Here is a 21,731-nt window from a genome sequence, read left to right as displayed (position 1 = left end):
CCTCTTTCATTGTTCTCTGATACTGAGTCTGTCCCTACATTTTCCTTTTAATCGTCTTCCGTTTCTTCGCCGTTTTATTTATCATGAATCCGTTTATTGTTGAAAGTATGCCATCGGCTTTTATATCAGATCGATTTAAAACATTTCCCTCTTTTATCACTTTCATCACTTGAACTGGATTGTGAACATGGCTTGTGTTTGCGATCGTAAATACAGATAGACAGTCACTTAATATTTCTGCCATGGCTTACTTATCGTCTATCAAGTCACTGTTTTCTATGATTAATGGATCTGTTGACTGGGTAATGGCTATCTTGCCTCTAACATAGTTGTAAAACTCTTTAAAGGTTTCATTTGCTATTTTCAGCAATATTTGTTTCACATTGACGTTTACTTTGTCGTAAATCTCTTGGATTCTCTGAGTATCATTTGACCTACTTTCTTAGACAACAGGCACTTTCTTATTTCACCTCTCCACCACCTTGATTTCGTTTTAGAAATATAGCGTCCAGAACGCAATGGTATTTCTATTAGTCGTATTGTTATTTTTTGACGTACTTATCTTTAATTTCTACAAAAGTGAAGTGGGCATTCTCAACGGCTACACCTGTTTTTTCTTTGGGATTTAAATGAGCTTTAAACTTTGTTTACCCTATTCTTATCAAACATAGTAAACCCTGACATTAAGTATTGGGTGAGGAAATCTCCGATATCTAACCAAGATTCAGAAGTGGCAATCATATCATAATGCCCTTCTAACGCTGTTTTCACTAACTCTGAGACTTTATTGTGAATACTCCAAGCGTTAACATAATATATTCTTAGACGAAAGTGAGACCACTTTGGACAGGTACTCACGAAGGGAAATGCCATTTTGTCAGGGCATGAAATTTTTTTTTATTACTGAACTAATACAGACTTGCGGGTAGATCTGCAGTTTTCTTGAGTTTTGATTGTTTTCCACTTATTTTATCATCAGTTTTTTAACAAGTTGATATTTTCTTATGAGAATAATTCTGCGGTGGTAAAACTTTCAAAATAATGCAAAGGATAGTAAGTGATTTTTTTTTTTCAGTCATAGCCTCTCCTCTGCTGTACTAACATTATGCCATCTCACTTACAGTAACTGTCATGTAAGAACTTGTATTAAACCTTACGTGAAGTTCATAGTGTTGGCCAGTATCTCCAGCAAGTTTACCATTGGACCTTGGAATAACTGGGTGGGAGACGTGACACCATCTTCCTTGAATAACTCAATGTGGGGTAAGTACACTTCTGCTGCCACTATCAAGAAAGGTCTGTGAAGCAATCTGTAGGAAAGAAAGATATGGAGCGGGGTAGATTCATGCACTCAATACAGGTGAGATAGTGTGATAAGCTCACTATTCTATTTCCTGCTTCATCATAAAAGCCAAGTTTACAATCTGCGAAAGAATATATGACTGAACCCCGGCTGAGTTAGATGTTCATTTCCCTCTCATATACTTGTGTTTATCTGTTTCTACGTCAATAACCAGGGTTGAATCAAGCGTGACTCGGGCCACAGGTGATGTCTCTACCATAGGCTACGTACCCGCGCTGATATAGCCAGGCATGACCACCCTACCTTAACTGTCCAGACGTTGCATGGTATATAATGACCAAACTTAACATTGATAAATGGATATGATTTACATCAGCAAGATGTCTTTCAAAATTTAAAATCAAAATCACTTTTGAAAAAGGTAATCTTCACATAATATTAACAACACAACATCTAGAAGAACTGGAAAGATTTTTCAGCTAAGGACACTACGGAAGCCATCTATATTAAAGAATTGAATCCCGTTGAAAACTACAGACCACCAGCAAGTGGACAGATACAATGGCAACTATTCGACATGTACGACCTAAGCTGCCCGAGGCATCTGGCTCTTACCTCACCCAACACACCAACAGTCGCGCCTGGCTGACTCCCCTCACTGGTAAGAACGAGGCCAACATGATATCTGCAACAGTCACCCACAATACTCACGTGACCCAAGCCATACGTCATCTATTACTCACGCGTCAAATTTATCGGGGAAGAGCCTTCGACTGGAAATATGAGTAAGGCCCTTGGCGGAAGTCCAGGAGGCAACCTGCAGTGGTTGGGTCCCTGTAGGACTGTATGGCAAGTGCACGTACGCATGACACCTACAAGATAACAGATTATTGGTATACTGATAGATCTCGTTCCTGTTGTGTATCAATTGACCATAACACGAGAAGGTCAAGACTGAATACTGCAGATTTCAGTAAATCTAAGTTGATTCGGTAATTACTCAAGATGTCCGTGGTTGTCGTCCACCACAAGTAACACAGTATTGGTCATGGAGAAGGAGGTATGGAGGTGCTGCAGCTGCGGGAGGGACAGGCGAGTGACGACGAGCAGCTTGGTCGACCACACCAGAAGGAGATTCTTGAGGGATGACTCCATGAAGGCGGCGAGGAAGGCTGGGTCGTCGCTCACCACCACTACCGTCATGCACCATGACAACTGACGCACCTGGTGGTGATGATGACGTCAACATGGTAAAGATGGTAACCAATGACCTGCTTCCGTCAACGGTAATGCGAGAGTGACCTACCCACCACAACAATGATGTGAGTGACCTACCCAACTCAACAGTAATGTGAATGACGTACCCAACTCAACAGTAATGTGAGTGACCTACACACCTCAACTATGATGAGAATGACCTTCCCAACTCAACAGTAATGTGGGTGACCTACACACCTCAAAAGTAATGTGAGTGACCTACCCACCTCAACAGTAATGTGAGTGACCTACACACCTCAAAAATAATGTGACTGACCTACCCACCTCAACAGTAATGTGAGTGACCTACACACCTCAACTATGATAGTGACCTTCCCAACTCAACAGTAATGTGAGTAACGTACCCAACTCAACAGTAATGTGAGCGACCTACCTACCTCACCAATAATGAGAGTAATCTACCTACCTCAACAGTAACGTAAGAGTGACCTACCCACCTCAACAGTAATGTGAGTGACCTACCCACCTCAGCAGTAATGTGAGTGACCTACCCACCACAACAATGATGTGAGTGACCTACTCAACTCAACAGTAATGTGAGTGACGTACCCAACTCAGCAGTAATGTGAGTGACCTACCCACCACAACAATGATGTGAGTGACCTACTCAACTCAACAGTGATGTGAGTGACGTACCCAACTCAAAAGTAATGTGAGCGACCTACCTACCTCACCAATAATGAGAGTAATCTACCTACCTCAACAGTAATGTGAGTGACCTACCCACCTCAACAGTAATGTGAGTAACCTACCCAAATCAACAGTAATGTGACCTACCCACCTCAAGAGTGATGTGAGTGACCTCCCAACCTCAACAGTAATGAGAGTGGCCAATCAACCTCAACAGTAATATGAGTGACCTACCCACCTCAACAGTTATGTGAGTGACCTACGCACCTCAACAGTAATGTGAGTGACCAAACCACCTCAACAGTAATGTGAGAGATCTACCCACCTCAACAATAATGTGAGTGACCTACCCACCTCAACAATAATGTGAGTGAACTATCCACCTCAACAGAAATGGGAGTGACCTAACCACCCCAACAGTAATGGGAGTGACCTACCCACCTCAACAGTAATCTGAGTGACCTAACCACCCCAACAGTAATGTGAGTGACGAACCCACCTCAACAGTAATGTGAGTGACTTACCCACCTCAACATTAATGGGAGTGACCTACCCACCTCAACAATAATGTGAATGATCTACCCACCTCAACAGTAATGTGAGTGATCTACCCACCTCAACAGTAATGTGAGTGATCTACCCACCTCAACAGTAATGTAAGTGACCTACCCACCTCAACAATAATGTGAATGATCTACCCACCTCAACAATAATGTGAATGATCTACCCACCTCAACAGTAATGTGAGTGATCTACCCACCTCAACAGTAATGTGAGTGACCTACCCACCTCAACAGTAATGTGAGTGATCTACCCACCTCAACAATAATGTGAATGATCTACCCACCTCAACAGTAATGTGAGTGATCTACCCACCTCAACAATAATGTGAATGATCTACCCACCTCAACAGTAATGTGAATGATCTACCCACCTCAACAGTAATGTGAATGATCTACCCACCTCAACAGTAATGTGAGTGACCTACTCACGTCAACAGTAATGGGAGTGACCTACCCAACTCAACAGTAATGTGAATGATCTACCCACCTCAAATGTAATGGGAGTGACCTACCCAACTGAACAGAAATGTAAACCACTTACCCACCTCAACAGTAATGTGAGTGACCTACCCACCTCAACAATAATGTGAATGATCTACCCACCTCAACAGTAATGTGAGTGACCTACCCACGTCAACAGTAATGGGAGTGACCTACCCAACTCAAAAGTAATGTAAGTGACCTACCCACCTTAACAGTAATGTGAATGATCTACCCACCTCAACAGTAATGTAAGTGACCTACCCAGCTCAACAGTAATGAGGGTGACCTACCCACCTCATCAGTTATGGAAGTGACCTAACCACTTCAACAGTAATGGGAGTAACCTACCCACCTCAACCGTAATCTGAGTGACCTAACCTACTCAACAGTAATGTGAGTAACGAACCCACCTCAACAGTAATGTGAGTGACCTACCCACCTCAACAGTAATGGGAGTGACCTACCCACCTCAACAGGAATGTGAGTGATCTACCCACCTTAACAGTTATGTGAGTGACCTACCCACCTCAACAGTAATATGAGTGACCTATCCACCTCAGCGGTAATGTGAGTGACCTACCCACCTCGACAGTAATGCGAGTGACCTACCCACCTCAGCAGTAATGTGAGTGACCTACCCACCTCAACAGTAATCTGAGTGATCTATCCACCTCAACGGTAATCTGAGTGACCTAACCACCTCAACAGTAATGTGAATGACGAACCCACCTCAACAGTAATGTGAGTGACCTACCCACCTCAACAGTAATGTGAGTGATCTATCCACCTCAACAGTAATGTGAGTGACCTACCCAGCTCAACAGTAATGTGACCTACCCACCTCAACAGTAATGTAAGTGACGAACCCACCTCAACAGTAATATGAGTGACCTACCCACCTCAACAGTAATGTGAATGACCTACCCACCTCAACAGTAATATGAGTGACCTACCCACCTCAACAGTAATGTGAGTGACGAAAACACCTCAACAGTAATGTGAGTGAACTACCCACCTCAGCAGTAATGTGAATGACCTACCCACCTCAACAGTAATGGGAGTGACTTACCCACCTCAACAGTAATGAGAGTGGCTTACCTACGTCAACAGTGATGTGAGTTACATACCCTCATCAACGGTAATGTGAGTGATCTACCAACCTCAACAATAATGTGAGTGACCTACCCACCTCAACAGTAATGTGAGTGACGTACCCACCTCATCAGTAATGTGACCTATCCACCTCAACTGTAATGTAAGTGACCTACCCACCTCAACTGTAATGTTAGTGACCTACCCACCTCATCAGTAATGTAAGTGACCTAACCACCTCAACAATGATGAGAGCGACCTATCCACCTCAACAGTTATGTGAGTGACCTACCCGCCTCAACAATAACATGAGTGACCTACCCTCATCAACAGTAATGTGAGTGACCTACCCTCATCAACAGTAATGTGAGTGACCTACCGACCTCAGCAGTAATGTGAGTGACCTACCCACCTCAACAATAATGTGAGTGACCTACCCTCATCAACAGTAATGTGAGTGACCTACCCATTTCAAGAGAAATGTGAGGATGGCCTACATCCCTCTACAGTAATATGAGAGTAACGTACCCTTAGAGCGTCGCCCACAACAGGGAAGAGCTGCCTCCCCAACACGTGAGCGTCCTGGCCGTTCACCGTCACCTCCAGAACCGATGATCCCCAAGGGTTGCGCACCACAACTGACTCCTGATGCAAGTTCGGTTAAGTAGAGACAAATAATACTAAAGCTTAGAAGGTCCTGAAGCCACTCAAGTATCAATGAAATTTTCACCTTTAGAAATCTTGCTAGTTTTACCATGGTAAAACCTGAGAAAAGCCATAGATTTAAGTGACTATCCACTTATTGTAATCCATGAGCAGCATATCCCTGGTACACAAGAACAGCACATACCCTGATAGTGACGGCGGAAGTGTTGCCATCCGTGAACAGGACGACGGAGCACTGAGGTTGTGACACTGTTGACAACACAGCAACTGCTGCATTCCCGGCCACTGATAATGTTTCCTTGTCAACTGTTAATATATAAGAAAACAATTCTTTTCGATTAATCTGATGCTATTCTTTGCAGTATGTTACACACACACACACATATATATATATATATATATATATATATATATATATATATATATATATATATATATATATATATATATATATATATATATATATATATATATATATATATATATATATATATATATATATATATATATATATATAAATATATATAGATATATATGAATATATATATAGATTTGTATGTAGCATTTATGGATCTGGAGAAGGCATATGATAGAGTTGATAGAGATGCTCTGTGGAAGGTATTACGAATATATGGTGTGGGAGGAAAGTTATTAGAAGCAGTGAAAAGTTTTTATCGAGGATGTAAGGCATGTGTACGTGTAGGAAGAGAGGAAAGTGATTGCTTCTCAGTGAATGTAGGTTTACGGCAGGGGTGTGTGATGTCTCCATGGTTGTTTAATTTGTTTATGGATGGGGTTGTTAGGGAGGTAAATGCAAGAGTTTTGGAAAGAGGGGCAAGTATGAAGTCTGTTGGGGATGAGAGAGCTTGGGAAGTGAGTCAGTTGTTGTTCGCTGATGATACAGCGCTGGTGGCTGATTCATGTGAGAAACTGCAGAAGCTGGTGACTGAGTTTGGTAAAGTGTGTGGAAGAAGAAAGTTAAGAGTAAATGTGAATAAGAGCAAGGTTATTAGGTACAGTAGGGTTGAGGGTCAAGTCAATTGGGAGGTGAGTTTGAATGGAGAAAAACTGGAGGAAGTGAAGTGTTTTAGATATCTGTGAGTGGATCTGGCAGCGGATGGAACCATGGAAGCGGAAGTGGATCATAGGGTGGGGGAGGGGGCGAAAATTCTGGGGGCCTTGAAGAATGTGTGGAAGTCGAGAACATTATCTCGGAAAGCAAAAATGTGTATGTTTGAAGGAATAGTGGTTCCAACAATGTTGTATGGTTGCGAGGCGTGGGCTATGGATAGAGTTGTGCGCAGGAGGATGGATGTGCTGGAAATGAGATGTTTGAGGACAATGTGTGGTGTGAGGTGGTTTGATCAAGTGAGTAACGTAAGGGTAAGAGAGATGTGTGGAAATAAAAAGAGCGTGGTTGAGAGAGCAGAAGAGGGTGTTTTGAAGTGGTTTGGGCACAGGGAGAGAATGAGTGAGGAAAGATTGACCAAGAGGATATATGTGTCGGAGGTGGAGGGAACGAGGAGAAGAGGGAGACCAAATTGGAGGTGGAAAGATGGAGTGAAAAAGATTTTGTGTGATCGGGGACTGAACATGCAGGAGGGTGAAAGGAGGGCAAGGAATAGAGTGAATTGGATCGATGTGGTATACCGGGGTTGACGTGCTGTCAGTGGATTAAATCAAGGCATGTGAAGCGTCTGGGATAAACCATGGAAAGCTGTGTAGGTATGTATATTTGCGTGCGTGGACGTATGTATATGCAAGTGTATGGGGGGGGGGGGGGTTGGGTCATTTCTTTCGTCTGTTTCCTTGCGCTACCTCGCAAACGCGGGAGACAGCGACAAAGTATAATAAAAAAAAAATGTATATATATATATATATATATATATATATATATATATATATATATATATATATATATATATATATATATATATATATATATATATATTCTCCAAAAGAAGAAAAAGAGAAGGGGGCCAGGTGAGGATATTCACGTTAAGGCCCAGTCCTCTGTGCATAACGCTACCTCGCTAATGCAGGAAATGGCGAATAGTACGAAAGAAAGAAAGAAATATATATATATATATATATATATATATATATATATATATATATATATATATATATATATATATATATATATATATACATATATATATTTTTTTTTTTTTGCTTTGTCGCTGTCTTCCGCGTTTGCGAGGTAGCGCAAGGAAACAGACGAAAGAAATGGCCCAACCCACCCCCATACACATGTATATACAAACGTCCACACACGCAAATACACATACCTACACAGCTTTCCAGGGTTTACCCCAGACGCTTCACATGCCTTGATTCAATCCACTGACAGCACGTTAACCCCGGTATACCACATCGCTCCAATTCACTCTATTCCTTGCCCTCCTTTCACCCTCCTGCATGTTCAGGCCCCGATCACACAAAATCTTTTTCACTCCATCTTTCCACCTCCAATTTGGTCTCCCTCTTCTCCTCGTTCCCTCCACCTCCGACACATATATTCTCTTGGTCAATCTTTCCTCACTCATTCTCTCCATGTGCCCGAACCATATCAAAACACCCTCTTCTGCTCTCTCAACCACGCTCTTTTTATTTCCACACATCTCTCTTACCCTTACGTTACTTACTCGATCAAAACACCTCACACCACACATTGTCCTCAAACATCTCATTTCCAGCACATCTATCCTCCTGCGCACAACTCTATCCATAGCCCACGCCTCGCAACCATACAACATTGTTGGAACCACTATTCCTTCAAACATACCCATTTTTCCTTTCCGAGATAATGTTCTCGACTTCCACACATTCTTCAAGGCTCCCAGAATTTTCGCCCCCTTCCCCACCCTATGATCCACATCCGCTTCCATGGTTCCATCCGCTGCCAGATCCACTCACAGATATCTAAAACACTTCACTTCCTCCAGTTTTTCTCCATTCAAACTCACCTCCCAATTGACTTGACCCTCAACCCTACTGTACCTAATAACCTTGCTCTTATTCACATTTACTCTTAACTTTCTTCTTTCACACACTTTACCAAACTCAGTCACCAGCTTCTGCAGTTTCTCACATGAATCAGCCACCAGCGCTGTATCATCAGCGAACAACAACTGACTCACTTCCCAAGCTCTCTCATCCCCAACAGACTTCATACTTGCCCCTCTTTCCAGGACTCTTGCATTTACCTCCCTTACAACCCCATCCATAAACAAATTAAACAACCATGGAGACATCACACACCCCTGCCGCAAACCTACATTCACTGAGAACCAATCACTTTCCTCTCTTCCTACACGTACACATGCCTTACATCCTCGATAAAAACTTTTCACTGCTTCTAACAACTTGCCTCCCACACCATATATTCTTAATACCTTCCACAGAGCATCTCTATCAACTCTATCATATGCCTTCTCCAGATCCATAAATGCTACATACAAATCCATTTGCTTTTCTAAGTATTTCTCACATACATTCTTCAAAGCAAACACCTGATCCACACATATATATATATATATATATATATATATATATATATATATATATATATATATATATATATATATATTATCTCGGAAAGCATAAATGGAAGGAATAGTGGTTCAACAATGTTGTATGGTTGCGAGGCGTGGGCTATGGATAGAGTTGTGCGCAGGAGGGTGGATGTGCTGGAAATGAGATGTTTGAGGACAATGTGTGGTGTGAGTTGGTTTGATCGAATAAGCAATGTAAGGGTAAGAGAGATGTGTGAAAATTAAAAGAGCGTGGTTGAGAGAGCAGAAGAGTGTGTTTTGAAATGGTTTGGGCACATGGAGAAAATGAGTGAGGAAAGATTGACCAAGAGGATATATGTGTCAGAGGTGGAGGGAACGAGGAGAAGTGGGAGACCAAATTGGAGGTGGAAAGATGGAGTGAAAAAGATTTTGAGTGATCGGGCCTGAACATGCAGGAGGGTGAAAGGCGGGCAAGGAAAAGAGTGAATTGGATCGATGTGGTATACCGGGGTTGACGTGCTGTCAGTGGATTGAATCAAGGCATGTGAAGCGTCTGGGGTAAACCATGGAAAGGTGTGTTGGGTGTGGATGTGGAAATGGAGCTGTGGTTTCGAGCATTATTGCATGACAGCTAGAGACTGAGTGTGAACGAATGGGGCCTTTGTTGTCTTTTCCTAGCGCTACCTCGCACACTTGAGGGGGGAGGGGGATGGTATTCCATGTGTGGCGAGGTGGCGATGGGAATGAATAAAGGCAGACAGTGTGAATTGTGTGCATGGTTATATATGTATGTGTCTGTGTGTGTATATATATGTGTACATTGAGATGTATAGGTATGTATATTAGCGTGTGTGGACGTGTATGTATATACATATGTATGGGGGTGGGTTGGGCTTTCTTTCGTCTGTTTCCTTGCGCTACCTCGCAAACGCGGGAGACAGCAACAAAGCAAAATAAATAAATAGATAAATGAATATATATATATATATATATATATATATATATATATATATATATATATATATATATATATATATATATATATATTATATATATATATATATATATATATATATATATATATATATATATATATATATATATATATATATATATATATATATATATATATATATATATATATATATATATATATATATATATATATATATATATTATATATATATATATATATATATATATATATATATATATATATATATATATATATATATATATATATATATATATATATTCTTTTTCTTTCAAACTATTCGCCATTTCCCGCATTAGCGAGGTAGCGTTAAGAACAGAGGACTGGGCCTTGAGGGAATACCCTCACCTGGCCCAATTCTCTGTTCCTTCTTTTGGAAAACTAAAAAAAAAACGAGAGGGGAGGATTTCCAGCCCCCCGCTCCCTATATATATATATATATATATATATATATATATATATATATATATATATATATACATATATATATATATATATATATATATATTTATATATATATACATGTGTGTGTGTGTGTGTGTGTGTGTGTGTGTGTGTAAAAGCTTTGCGGAAGACGAGCGCCGGCAAGGCAGTGGGATTGGATGGTATTTTAGTGGAATATATTAAAAAAGTGGGTGATTGTATTGTTGACTGGTTCGTAAGGTTATTCAATGCATGCATGATTCATGGTGAGGTGCCTGATAATTGGCGGAATGCTTGCATAGTGCCATTGTGCAAAGGCAAAGTACATAAGAGTGAGTGCTCAAATTACAGAGGTATAAGTTTGTTCAGTATTCCTGGTAAATTATATGGGAGGGTATTGATTGAAAGGGTGAAGGCATGTACAGAGCATCAGATTGGAAAAGAGAAGTGTGGTTTCAGAAGTGGTAGAGGATGTGTGGATCAAGCATTTGCTTTGAAGAATGTATGTGAGAAATACTTAGAAAAGCAAATGGATTTGTATGTAGCATTTCTAGATCTGGAGAAGGCATATGATAGAGCTGATAGAGATGCTCTGTGGAAGGTATTAAGAATGTATTGTGTGGGAGGAAAGTTATTAGAAGCAGTGAAAAGTTTTTATCGAGGATGTAAGTCATCGTGTAGGAAGAGAGGAGTCATTGGTTCTCAGTAAATGTAGGTTTGCGGCAGGGGAGTGTGATGTCTCCATAGTTGTTTAATTTGTTTATGGATTGGATTGTTAGGGAGGTGAATGCTAGAGTTTTGAAAAGCGAGGCAAGTATGCAGTCTGTTGTGGACAAGAGAGCTTGTGAAGTGAGTAAGTTGTTGTTCGCTGATGATACAGCGCTGGTGCTGATTCATATGAGAAACTGCACAAGCTGGTGACAGAGTTTGGTAAAGTGTGTGAAAGAAGAAAGTTGAGAGTAAATGTGAATGAGAGTAAGGTTATTAGGTACAGTATGGTTGAGGGTCACGTCAATTGGGAGGTAAGTTTGAATGGAGAAAAACTGGAGGAAGTGAAGTGCTTTAGATATCTGGGAATGGATTTGGCAGCGGATGGAATCATGGAAGCGGAAGTGAATCATAGGGTGGGTGAGGGGGCGAAAGTCTTGGGAGCGTTGAAGAATGTGTAGAAGTCGAGAACAGTATCTCGGAAAGCAAAAATGGATATGTTTGAAGGAATAGTGGTTCCAACACTGTTGTATGGTTGCGAAGCGTGGTCTATGGAAAGAGTTGAGCGGAGGAGGGTGGAAGTGCTGGAAATGAGATGTTTGAGGACAATATGTGGTATGAGGTTTTGTGATCGAGTATGTAATAATAGCGTAAGAGAGATGTGTGGTAATAAAATGAGTGTGGTTAAGAGACCAGAAAAGGGTGTTTTGAAATGTTTTGGTCACATGGAGAGAATGAGTGAGGAAAGATTGACCAAGAGGATATATGTGTCAGAGGTGCAGTGAAAGAGGAATTGTGGGATACCAAATTGGAGGTGGAAAGATAGAGGGAAAAGATTTTGAGTGATTGGGGCCTAAACCTGCAGGAGGGTGAAAGGCGTGCAAGTAATAGCTAGAATTGGAACGATGTGGTATACCGGGGTCGACGTACTGTCAATGGATTGAACAGGGCATGTGAAGCGTCTGGGGTAAACCATGGAAAGTTGTGTGGGGCCTGGATGTGGAAAGGGGGCTGTGGTTTCGATGCATTATTACATGACAGCTAGAGACTAAGTGTGAAGGAATGGGGCCTTTGTTGTCTCTTACTGGCCCTAACTCGCACACATGAGGGGGAGGGGGATGTTATTACATGTGTGCGAGGTTGCAATGGAAATGAATAAAAGCAGACAGTATGAATTATATACGTGTATATATGTATATGTCTGGGTGTGTATATATATGTATACATTGAGATGTATAGGTATGTATATTTGCATGTGTGGACGTGTATGTATATACATATGTATGTGGGTGGGTGTGCCATTCTTTCGTCAGTCTCCTTGCGCTACCTCGATAACGCGGGAGACATATATATATATATATATATATATATATATATATTATCTCGGAAAGCAAAAATGGGTATGTTTGAGGGAATAGTGGTTCCAACAATGTTGTATGGTTGCGAGGCGTGGGCTATGGATAGAGATGTGCGCAGGAGGATGGATGTGCTTGAAATGAGATGTTTGAGGACAATGTGTGGTGTGAGGTGGTTTGATCGAGTAAGTAACGTAAGGGTAAGAGAGATGTGTGGAAATAAAAAGAGCGTGGTTGAGAGAGCAGAAGAGGGTGTTTTGAAATGGTTTGGGCACATGGAGAGAATGAGTGAGGAGAGATTGACCAAGAGGATATATGTGTCGGAGGTGGAGGGAACGAGGAGAAGAGGGAGACCAAATTGGAGGTGGAAAGATGGAGTGAAAAAGATTTTGTGTGATCGGGGCCTGAACATGCAGGAGGGTGAAAGGAGGGCAAGAAATAGAGTGAATTGGAGTCATGTGGTATACAGGGGTTGACGTGCTGTCAGTGGATTGAAGCAAGGCATGTGAAGCGTCTGGGGTAAACCATGAAAAGCTGTGTAGGTATGTATATTTGCGTGTGTGGACGTGTGTATGTACATGTGTATGGGGGGGGGGTTGGGCCATTTCTTTCGTCTGTTTCCTTGCGCTACCTCGCAAACGCGGGAGACAGCGACAAAGTATAAAAAAAAAAAAAAAAAAAATATATATATATATATATATATATATATATATATATATATATATATATATATATATATATATATATATATATATATATATATATATATATATATATATATATATATATATATATATATATATATATATATATATATGTATATATATATATATATATATATATATATATATATATATATATATATATATATATATATATATATATATATATATATATACATATATATATATATATATATATATATATACATTTTTTTTTTTATTTATTTTTTGTTTTTCCTTTGTCGCTGTCTCCCGCGTTTGCGAGGTAGCGCAAGGAAAGGGACGAAAGAAATGGCCCAACCCACCCCCATACACATGTATATACATACGTCCACACACGGAAATATAAATACCTACACAGCTTTCCATGGTTTACCCCAGACGCTTCACATGCCCTGATTCAATCCACTGACAGCACGTCAACCCCGGTATAACACATCGATACAATTCACTCAATTCCTTGCCCTCCTTTCACCCTCCTGCATGTTCAGGCCCCGATCACACAAAATCTTTTTCACTCCATCTTTCCACCTCCAATTTGGTCTCCCACTTCTACTCGTTCCCTCCACCTCCGACACATATATCCTCTTGGTCAATCTTTCCTCACTCATTTTCTCCATGTGACCAAACCATTTGAAAACACCCTCTTCTGCTCTCTCAACCACGCTCTTTCTATTGCCACACATCTCTCTTACCCTTACGTTACTTACTCGTTCAAACCACCTATTACCACACATTGTCTTCAAGCATCTCATTTCCAGCACATCCATCCTCCTGCGCACAACTCTATCCATAGCCCACGCCTCGCAACCATACAATATTGTTGGAACCACTATTACTTCAAACATATCCATTTTTGCTTTCCGAGATAATGTTCTCGACTTCCACACATTCTTCAAGGCTCCCAGGATTTTCGCCCCCTTCCCCACCCTATGATCCACTTCCGCTTCCATGGTTCCACCCGCTGCCAGATCCACACCCAGATATCTAAAACACTTTACTTCCTCCAGTTTTGCTCAATTCAAACTTACCTCACAATTGATTGACCCTCAACCCTACTGTACCTAATAACCTTGCTCTTATTCACATTTACTCTTAGCTTTCTTCTTTCAAACACTTTACCAAACTCAGTCACCAGCTTCTGCAGTTTCTCACATGAATCAACCAACAGCGCTGTATCATCAGCGAACAACAACTGACTCACTTCCCAAGCTCTCTCATCCCCAACAGACTTCATACTTGCCCTCTTTCCAAAACTCTTGCATTCAACTCCCTAACAACCACATCCATATACAAATTAAACAACCATGGAGACACCACACACCCCTGCCGCAAACCTACATTCTCTGAGAACCAATCACTTTCCTCTCTTCCTACACATACACATGCCTTGCATCCTCGATAAAAACTTTTCACTGCTTCTATATATATATATATATATATATATATATATATATATATATATATATATATATATATATATATATATATATATATATATATATTTTTTTTTTTTGTCGCTGTCTCCCGCGTTTGCGAGGTAGCGCAAGGAAACAGACGAAAGAAATGGCCCAACCCACCCCCATACACATGTATATACACACGTCCACACACGCAAATATACATACCTACACAGCTTTCCATGGTTTACCCCAGACGCTTCACATGCCTTGATTCAATCCACTGACAGCACGTCAACCCCGGTATACCACATCGCTCCAATTCACTCTATTCCTTGCCCTCCTTTCACCCTCCTGCATGTTCAGGCCCCGATCACACAAAATCTTTTTCACTCCATCTTTCCACCTCCAATTTGGTCTCCCTCTTCTCCTCGTTCCCTCCACCTCCGACACATATATCCTCTTGGTCAATCTTTCCTCACTCATTCTCTCCATGTGCCCAAACCATTTCAAAACACCCTCTTCTGCTCTATCAACCACGCTCTTTTTATTTCCACACATCTCTCTTACCCTTACGTTACTTACTCGATCAAACCACCTCACACCACACATTGTCCTCAAACATCTCATGTCCAGCACATCCATCCTCCTGCGCACAACTCTATCCATAGCCCACGCCTCGCAACCATACAACATTGTTGGAACCACTATTCCTTCAAACTTACCCATTTTTGCTTTCCGAGATAATGTTCTCGACTTCCACACATTCTTCAAGGCTCCCTAGAATTTTCGCCCCCTCCCCCACCCTATGATCCACTTCCGCTTCCATGGTTCCATCCGCTGCCAGATCCACTCCCAGGTATCTAAAACACTTCACTTCCTCCAGTTTTTCTCCATTTGAACTCACCTCCCAATTGACTTGACCCTCAACCCTACTGTACCTAATAACCTTGCTCTTATTCACATTTACTCTTAACTTTCTTCTTTCACACACTTTACCAAACTCAGTCACCAGCTTCTGCAGTTTCTCACATGAATCAGCCACCAGCGCTGTATCATCAGCGATCAACAACTGACTCACTTCCCAAGCTCTCTCATCCCCAACAGACTTCATACTTGCCCCTCTTTCCAAAACTCTTGCATTCACCTCCCTAATAACCCCATCCATAAACAAATTAAACAACCATGGAGACATCACACACCCCTGCCGCAAACCTACATTCACTGAGAACCAATCACTTTCCTCTCTTCCTACACGTACACATGCCTTACATCCTCGATAAAAACTTTTCACTGCTTCTAACAACTTTCCTCCCACACCATATATTCTTAATACCTTCCACAGAGCATCTCTATCAACTCTATCATATGCCTTCTCCAGATCCATAAATGCTACATACAAATCCATTTGCTTTTCTAAGTATTTCTCACATACATTCTTCAAAGCAAACACCTGATCCACACATCCTCTACCACTTCTGAAACCACACTGCTCTTCCCCAATCTGATGCTCTGTACATGCCTTCACCCTCTCAATCAATACCCTCCCATATAATTTACCAGGAATACTCAACAAACTTATACCTCTGTAATTTGAGCACTCACTCTTATCCCCTTTGCCTTTGTACAATGGCACTATGCACGCATTCCGCCAATCCTCAGGCACCTCCCCATGAGTCATACATACATTAAATAGCCTTACCAACCAGTCAACAATACAGTCACCCCCTTTTTTAATAAATTCCACTGCAATACCATCCAAACATGCTGCCTTGCCGGCTTTCATCTTCCGCAAAGATTTTACTACCTCTTCTCTGTTTACCAAATCATTTTCCCTAACCCTCGCACTTTGCACACCACCTCGACCAAAACACCCTATATCTGCCACTCTATCATCAAACACGTTCAACAAACCTTCAAAATACTCACTCCATCTCCTTCTCACATCACCACTACTTGTTATCACCTCCCCATTTGCGCCCTTCACTGAAGTCCCCATTTGCTCCCTTGTCTTGCGCACTCTATTTACCTCCTTCCAGAACATCTTTTTATTCTCCCTAAAATTTAATGATACTCTCTCACCACAACTCTCATTTGCCCTTTTTTTCACCTCTTGCACCTTTCTCTTGACCTCCTGTCTCTTTCTTTTATACGTCTCCCACTCAATTTCATTTTTTCCCTGCAAAAATCGTCCAAATGCCTCTCTCTTCTCTATCACTAATACTCTTACTTCTTCATCCCACCACTCACTACCCTTTCTAATCAACCCACCTCCCACTCTTCTCATGCCACAAGCATCTTTTGCGCAATCCATCACTGATTCCCTAAATACATCCCATTCCTCCTCCACTACCCTTACTTCCATTGTTCTCACCTTTTTCCATTCTGTACTCAGTCTCTCCTGGTACTTCCCCACACAAGTTTCCTTCCCAAGCTCACTTACTCTCACCACCCTCTTCACCCCAACATTCACTCCTCTTTTCTGAAAACCCATACAAATCTTCACCTTAGCCTCCACAAGATAATGATCAGACATCGCTCCAGTTGCACCTCTCAGCACATTAACATCCAAAAGTCTCTCTTTCGCGCGCCTGTCAATTAACACGTAATCCAATAACGCTCTCTGGCCATCTCTCCTACTTACATAAGTATACTTATGTATATCTCGTTTTTTAAACCAGGTATTCCCAATCATCAGTCCTTTTTCACCACATAAATCTACAAGCTCTTCACCATTTCCATTTACAACACTGAACACCCTATGTATGCCAATTATTCCCTCAACTGCCACATTACTCACCTTTGCATTCAAATCAGCCAACACTATAACCCGGTCTCGTGCATCAAAACCACTAACACACTCATTCAGCTGCTCCCAAAACACTTGCCTCTCATGATCTTTCTTCTCATGCCCAGGTTCATATGCAGCAATAATCACCCATCTCTATCCATCAACTTTCAGTTTTACCCATATTAATCGAGAATTTACTTTCTTACATTCTATCATATACTTCCAAAACTCCTATTTCAAGAGTACTGCTACTCCTTCCCTTGCTCTTGTCCTCTCACTAACCCCTGACTTTACTCCCAAGATATTCCCAAACCACTCTTTCCCTTTACCCTTGAGCTGCGTTTCACTCAGAGCCAAAACATCCAGGTTCCTTTCCTAAAACATACTACCTATCTCTCCTTTTTTCACATCTTGGTTACATCCACACACATTTAGGCACCCCAATCTGAGCCTTCGAGGAGGATGAGCACTCCCCGCGTGACTCCTTCTGTTTCCCATTTTAGAAAGTTAAAAAAATACAAGGAGGGGAGGATTTCTGGCCCCCCGCTCCCGTCCCCTCTAGTCGCTAGTATTCTTTCACCCCTATCCCCAGGGATAATATACATATATATATATACACATACACACATATACACACAACACACACACACATATACATATATATATATATATATATATATATATATATATATATATATATATATATATATATATATATATATATATATATATATATATATATATATATATATATATATATATATATATATATATATATATATATATATATATATATATATATATATACATATGTACATATATATATATGTACAAAGGCAAAGGGGATAGGAGTGAGTGCTCAAATTACAGAGGTATAAGTTTGTTGAGTATTCCTGGTAAATTATATGGGAGGGTATTGATTGAGAGGGGGAAGGCATGTACAGAGCATCAGATTGGGGAAGAGCAGTGTGGTTTCAGAAGTGGTAGAGGATGTGTGGATCAGGTGTTTGGTTTGAAGAATGTATGTGAGAAATACTTAGAAAAGCAAATGGATTTGTATGTAGCATTTATGGATCTGGAGAAGGCATATGATAGAGTTGATAGAGATGCTCTGTGGAAGGTATTAAGAATATATGGTGTGGGAGGAAAGTTGTTAGAAGCAGTGACAAGTTTTTATCGAGGATATAAGGCTTGTGTACGTGTAGGAAGAGAGGAAAGTGATTGGTTCTCAGTGAATGTAGGTTTGCGGCAGGGGTGTGTGATGTCTCCATGGTTGTTTAATTTCTTTATGGATGTGGTTGTTAGGGAGGTAAATGCAAGAGTTTTGGGAAGAGGGGCAAGTATGAAGTCTGTATATGTATGAGAGAGCTTGGGAAGTGAGTCAGTTGTTGTTCGCTGATGATACAGAGCTGGTGGCTGATTAATGTAAGAAACTGCAGAAGCTGGTGACTGAGTTTGGTAAAGTGTGTGGAAGAAGAAAGTTAAGAGTAAATGTGAATAAGAGCAAGGTTATTAGGTACAGTAGGGTTGAGGGTCAAGTAAATTGGGAGGTGAGTTTGAATGGAGAAAAACTGGAGGAAGTGAAGTGTTTTAGATATCTGGGAGTAGATCTGGCAGCGGATGGAACCATGGAAGCGGAAGTGGATCATAGGGTGGGGGAGGGGGCGAAAATTCTGGGGGCCTTGAAGAATGTGTGGAAGTCGAGAACATTATCTCGGAAAGGGAAAATGGGTATGTTTGAAGGAATAGTGGTTCCAACAATGTTGTATGGTTGCGAGGCGTGGGCTATGGATAGAGTTGTGCGCAGGAGGATGGATGTGCTGGAAATGAAATGTTTGAGGACAATGTGTGGTGTGAGGTGGTTTGATCGAGTGAGTAACGTAAGGGTAAGAGAGATGTGTGGAAATAAAAAGAGTGTGGTTGAGAGAGCAGAAGAGGGTATTTTGAAGTGGTTTGGGCACATGGAGAGAATGAGTAAGGAAAGATTGACCAAGAGGATATATGTGTCGGAGGTGGAGGGAACGAGGAGAAGAGGGAGACCAAATTGGAGGTGGAAAGATGGAGTGAAATAGATTTTGTGTGATCGGGGCCTGAACATGCAAGGAATAGAGTGAATTAGAGCGATGTGGTATACCAGGGTTAACGTGCTGTCAGTGGATTGAATCAAGGCATGTGAAGCGTCTTGGGTAAACCATGGAAAGCTGTGTAGGTATGTATACTTGCGTGTGTGGACGTATGTATATACATGTGTATGGGGGGGGGGGGGCATTCCTTTCGTCTGTTTCCTTGAGCTACCTCGCAAACTCGGAAGACAGCGACAAAGTATAATAAATAAATAAATAATATATATATATATATATATATATATATATATATATATATATATATATATATATATATATATTTTTTTTTTTTTTTTTTTTTTTTTTTTTATACTTTGTCGCTGTCTCCCGCGTTTGCGAGGTAGCGCAAGGAAACAGACGAAAGAAATGGCCCAACCCCCCCCCCCCATACACATGTACATACACACGTCCACACACGCAAATATACATACCTACACAGCTTTCCATGGTTTACCCCAGACGCTTCACATGCCTTGATTCAATCCACTGACAGCACGTCAACCCCTGTATACCACATGACTCCAATTCACTCTATTCCTTGCCCTCCTTTCACCCTCCTGCATGTTCAGGCCCCGATCACACAAAATCTTTTTCACTACATCTTTCCACCTCCAATTTGGTCTCCCTCTTCTCCTCGTTCCCTCCACCTCCGACACATATATCCTCTTGGTCAATCTCTCCTCACTCATTCTCTCCATGTGCCCAAACCATTTCAAAACACCCTCTTCTGCTCTCTCAACCACGCTCTTTTTATTTCCACACATCTCTCTTACCCTTACGTTACTTACTCGATCAAACCACCTCAAACCACACATTGTCCTCAAACATCTCATTTCCAGCACATCCATCCTCCTGCGCACATCTCTATCCATAGCCCACGCCTCGCAACCATACAACATTGTTGGAACCACTATTCCCTCAAACATACACATTTTCGCTTTCCGAGATAATGTTCTCGACTTCCACACATTTTTCAAGGCTCCCAAAATTTTCGCCCCCTCCCCCACCCTAAGATCCACTTCCGCTTCCATGGTTCCATCCGCTGACAGATCCACTCCCAGATATCTAAAACACTTCACTTCCTCCAGTTTTTCTCCATTCAAACTCACCTCCCAATTGACTTGACCCTCACCCCTACTGTACCTAATAACCTTGCTCTTATTCACATTTACTCTCAACTTTCTTCTTCCACACACTTTACCAAACTCAGTCACCAGCTTCTGCAGTTTCTCACATGAATCAGCCACCAGCGCTGTATCATCAGCGAACAACAACTGACTCACTTCCCAAGCTCTCTCATCCCCAACAGACTTCATACTTGCCCCTCTTTCCAGGACTCTTGCATTTACCTCCCTAACAACCCCATCCATAAACAAATTAAACAACCATGGAGACATCACACACCCCTGCCGCAAACCTACATTCACTGAGAACCAATCACTTTCCTCTCTTCCTACACGTACACATGCCTTACATCCTCGATAAAAACTTTTCACTGCTTCTAACAACTTGCCTCCCACACCATATATTCTTAATACCTTCCACAGAGCATCTCTATCAACTCTATCATATGCCTTCTCCAGATCCATAAATGCTACATACAAATCCATTTGCTTTTCTAAGTATTTCTCACATACATTCTTCAAAGCAAACACCTGATCCACACATCCTCTACCACTTCT

The 21,731-nt window shown here is 41.2% G+C and overlaps 1 protein-coding gene across 1 annotated transcript in view; it reads right to left on the bottom strand.

The window, feature by feature from the left end:
• LOC139753934 (probable glutamate receptor) overlaps positions 1-21,731 on the bottom strand; it is a 469,637-nt gene that overhangs the window by 403,199 nt on the left and 44,707 nt on the right. The window contains 5 exon segments of the mRNA XM_071670893.1: positions 1,158-1,310; positions 2,047-2,175; positions 2,304-2,527; positions 5,878-5,994; positions 6,200-6,321. Of these exon segments, the coding sequence (XP_071526994.1) occupies positions 1,158-1,310; positions 2,047-2,175; positions 2,304-2,527; positions 5,878-5,994; positions 6,200-6,321 (745 nt within the window).

This window comes from Panulirus ornatus, chromosome 16 (genome assembly GCF_036320965.1).
Source record: "Panulirus ornatus isolate Po-2019 chromosome 16, ASM3632096v1, whole genome shotgun sequence".
Classification (NCBI taxonomy): domain Eukaryota; kingdom Metazoa; phylum Arthropoda; class Malacostraca; order Decapoda; family Palinuridae; genus Panulirus; species Panulirus ornatus.
Note: the sequence above shows the minus strand (reverse complement) of the source record. Positions and strands in the feature narration are given on the sequence as shown.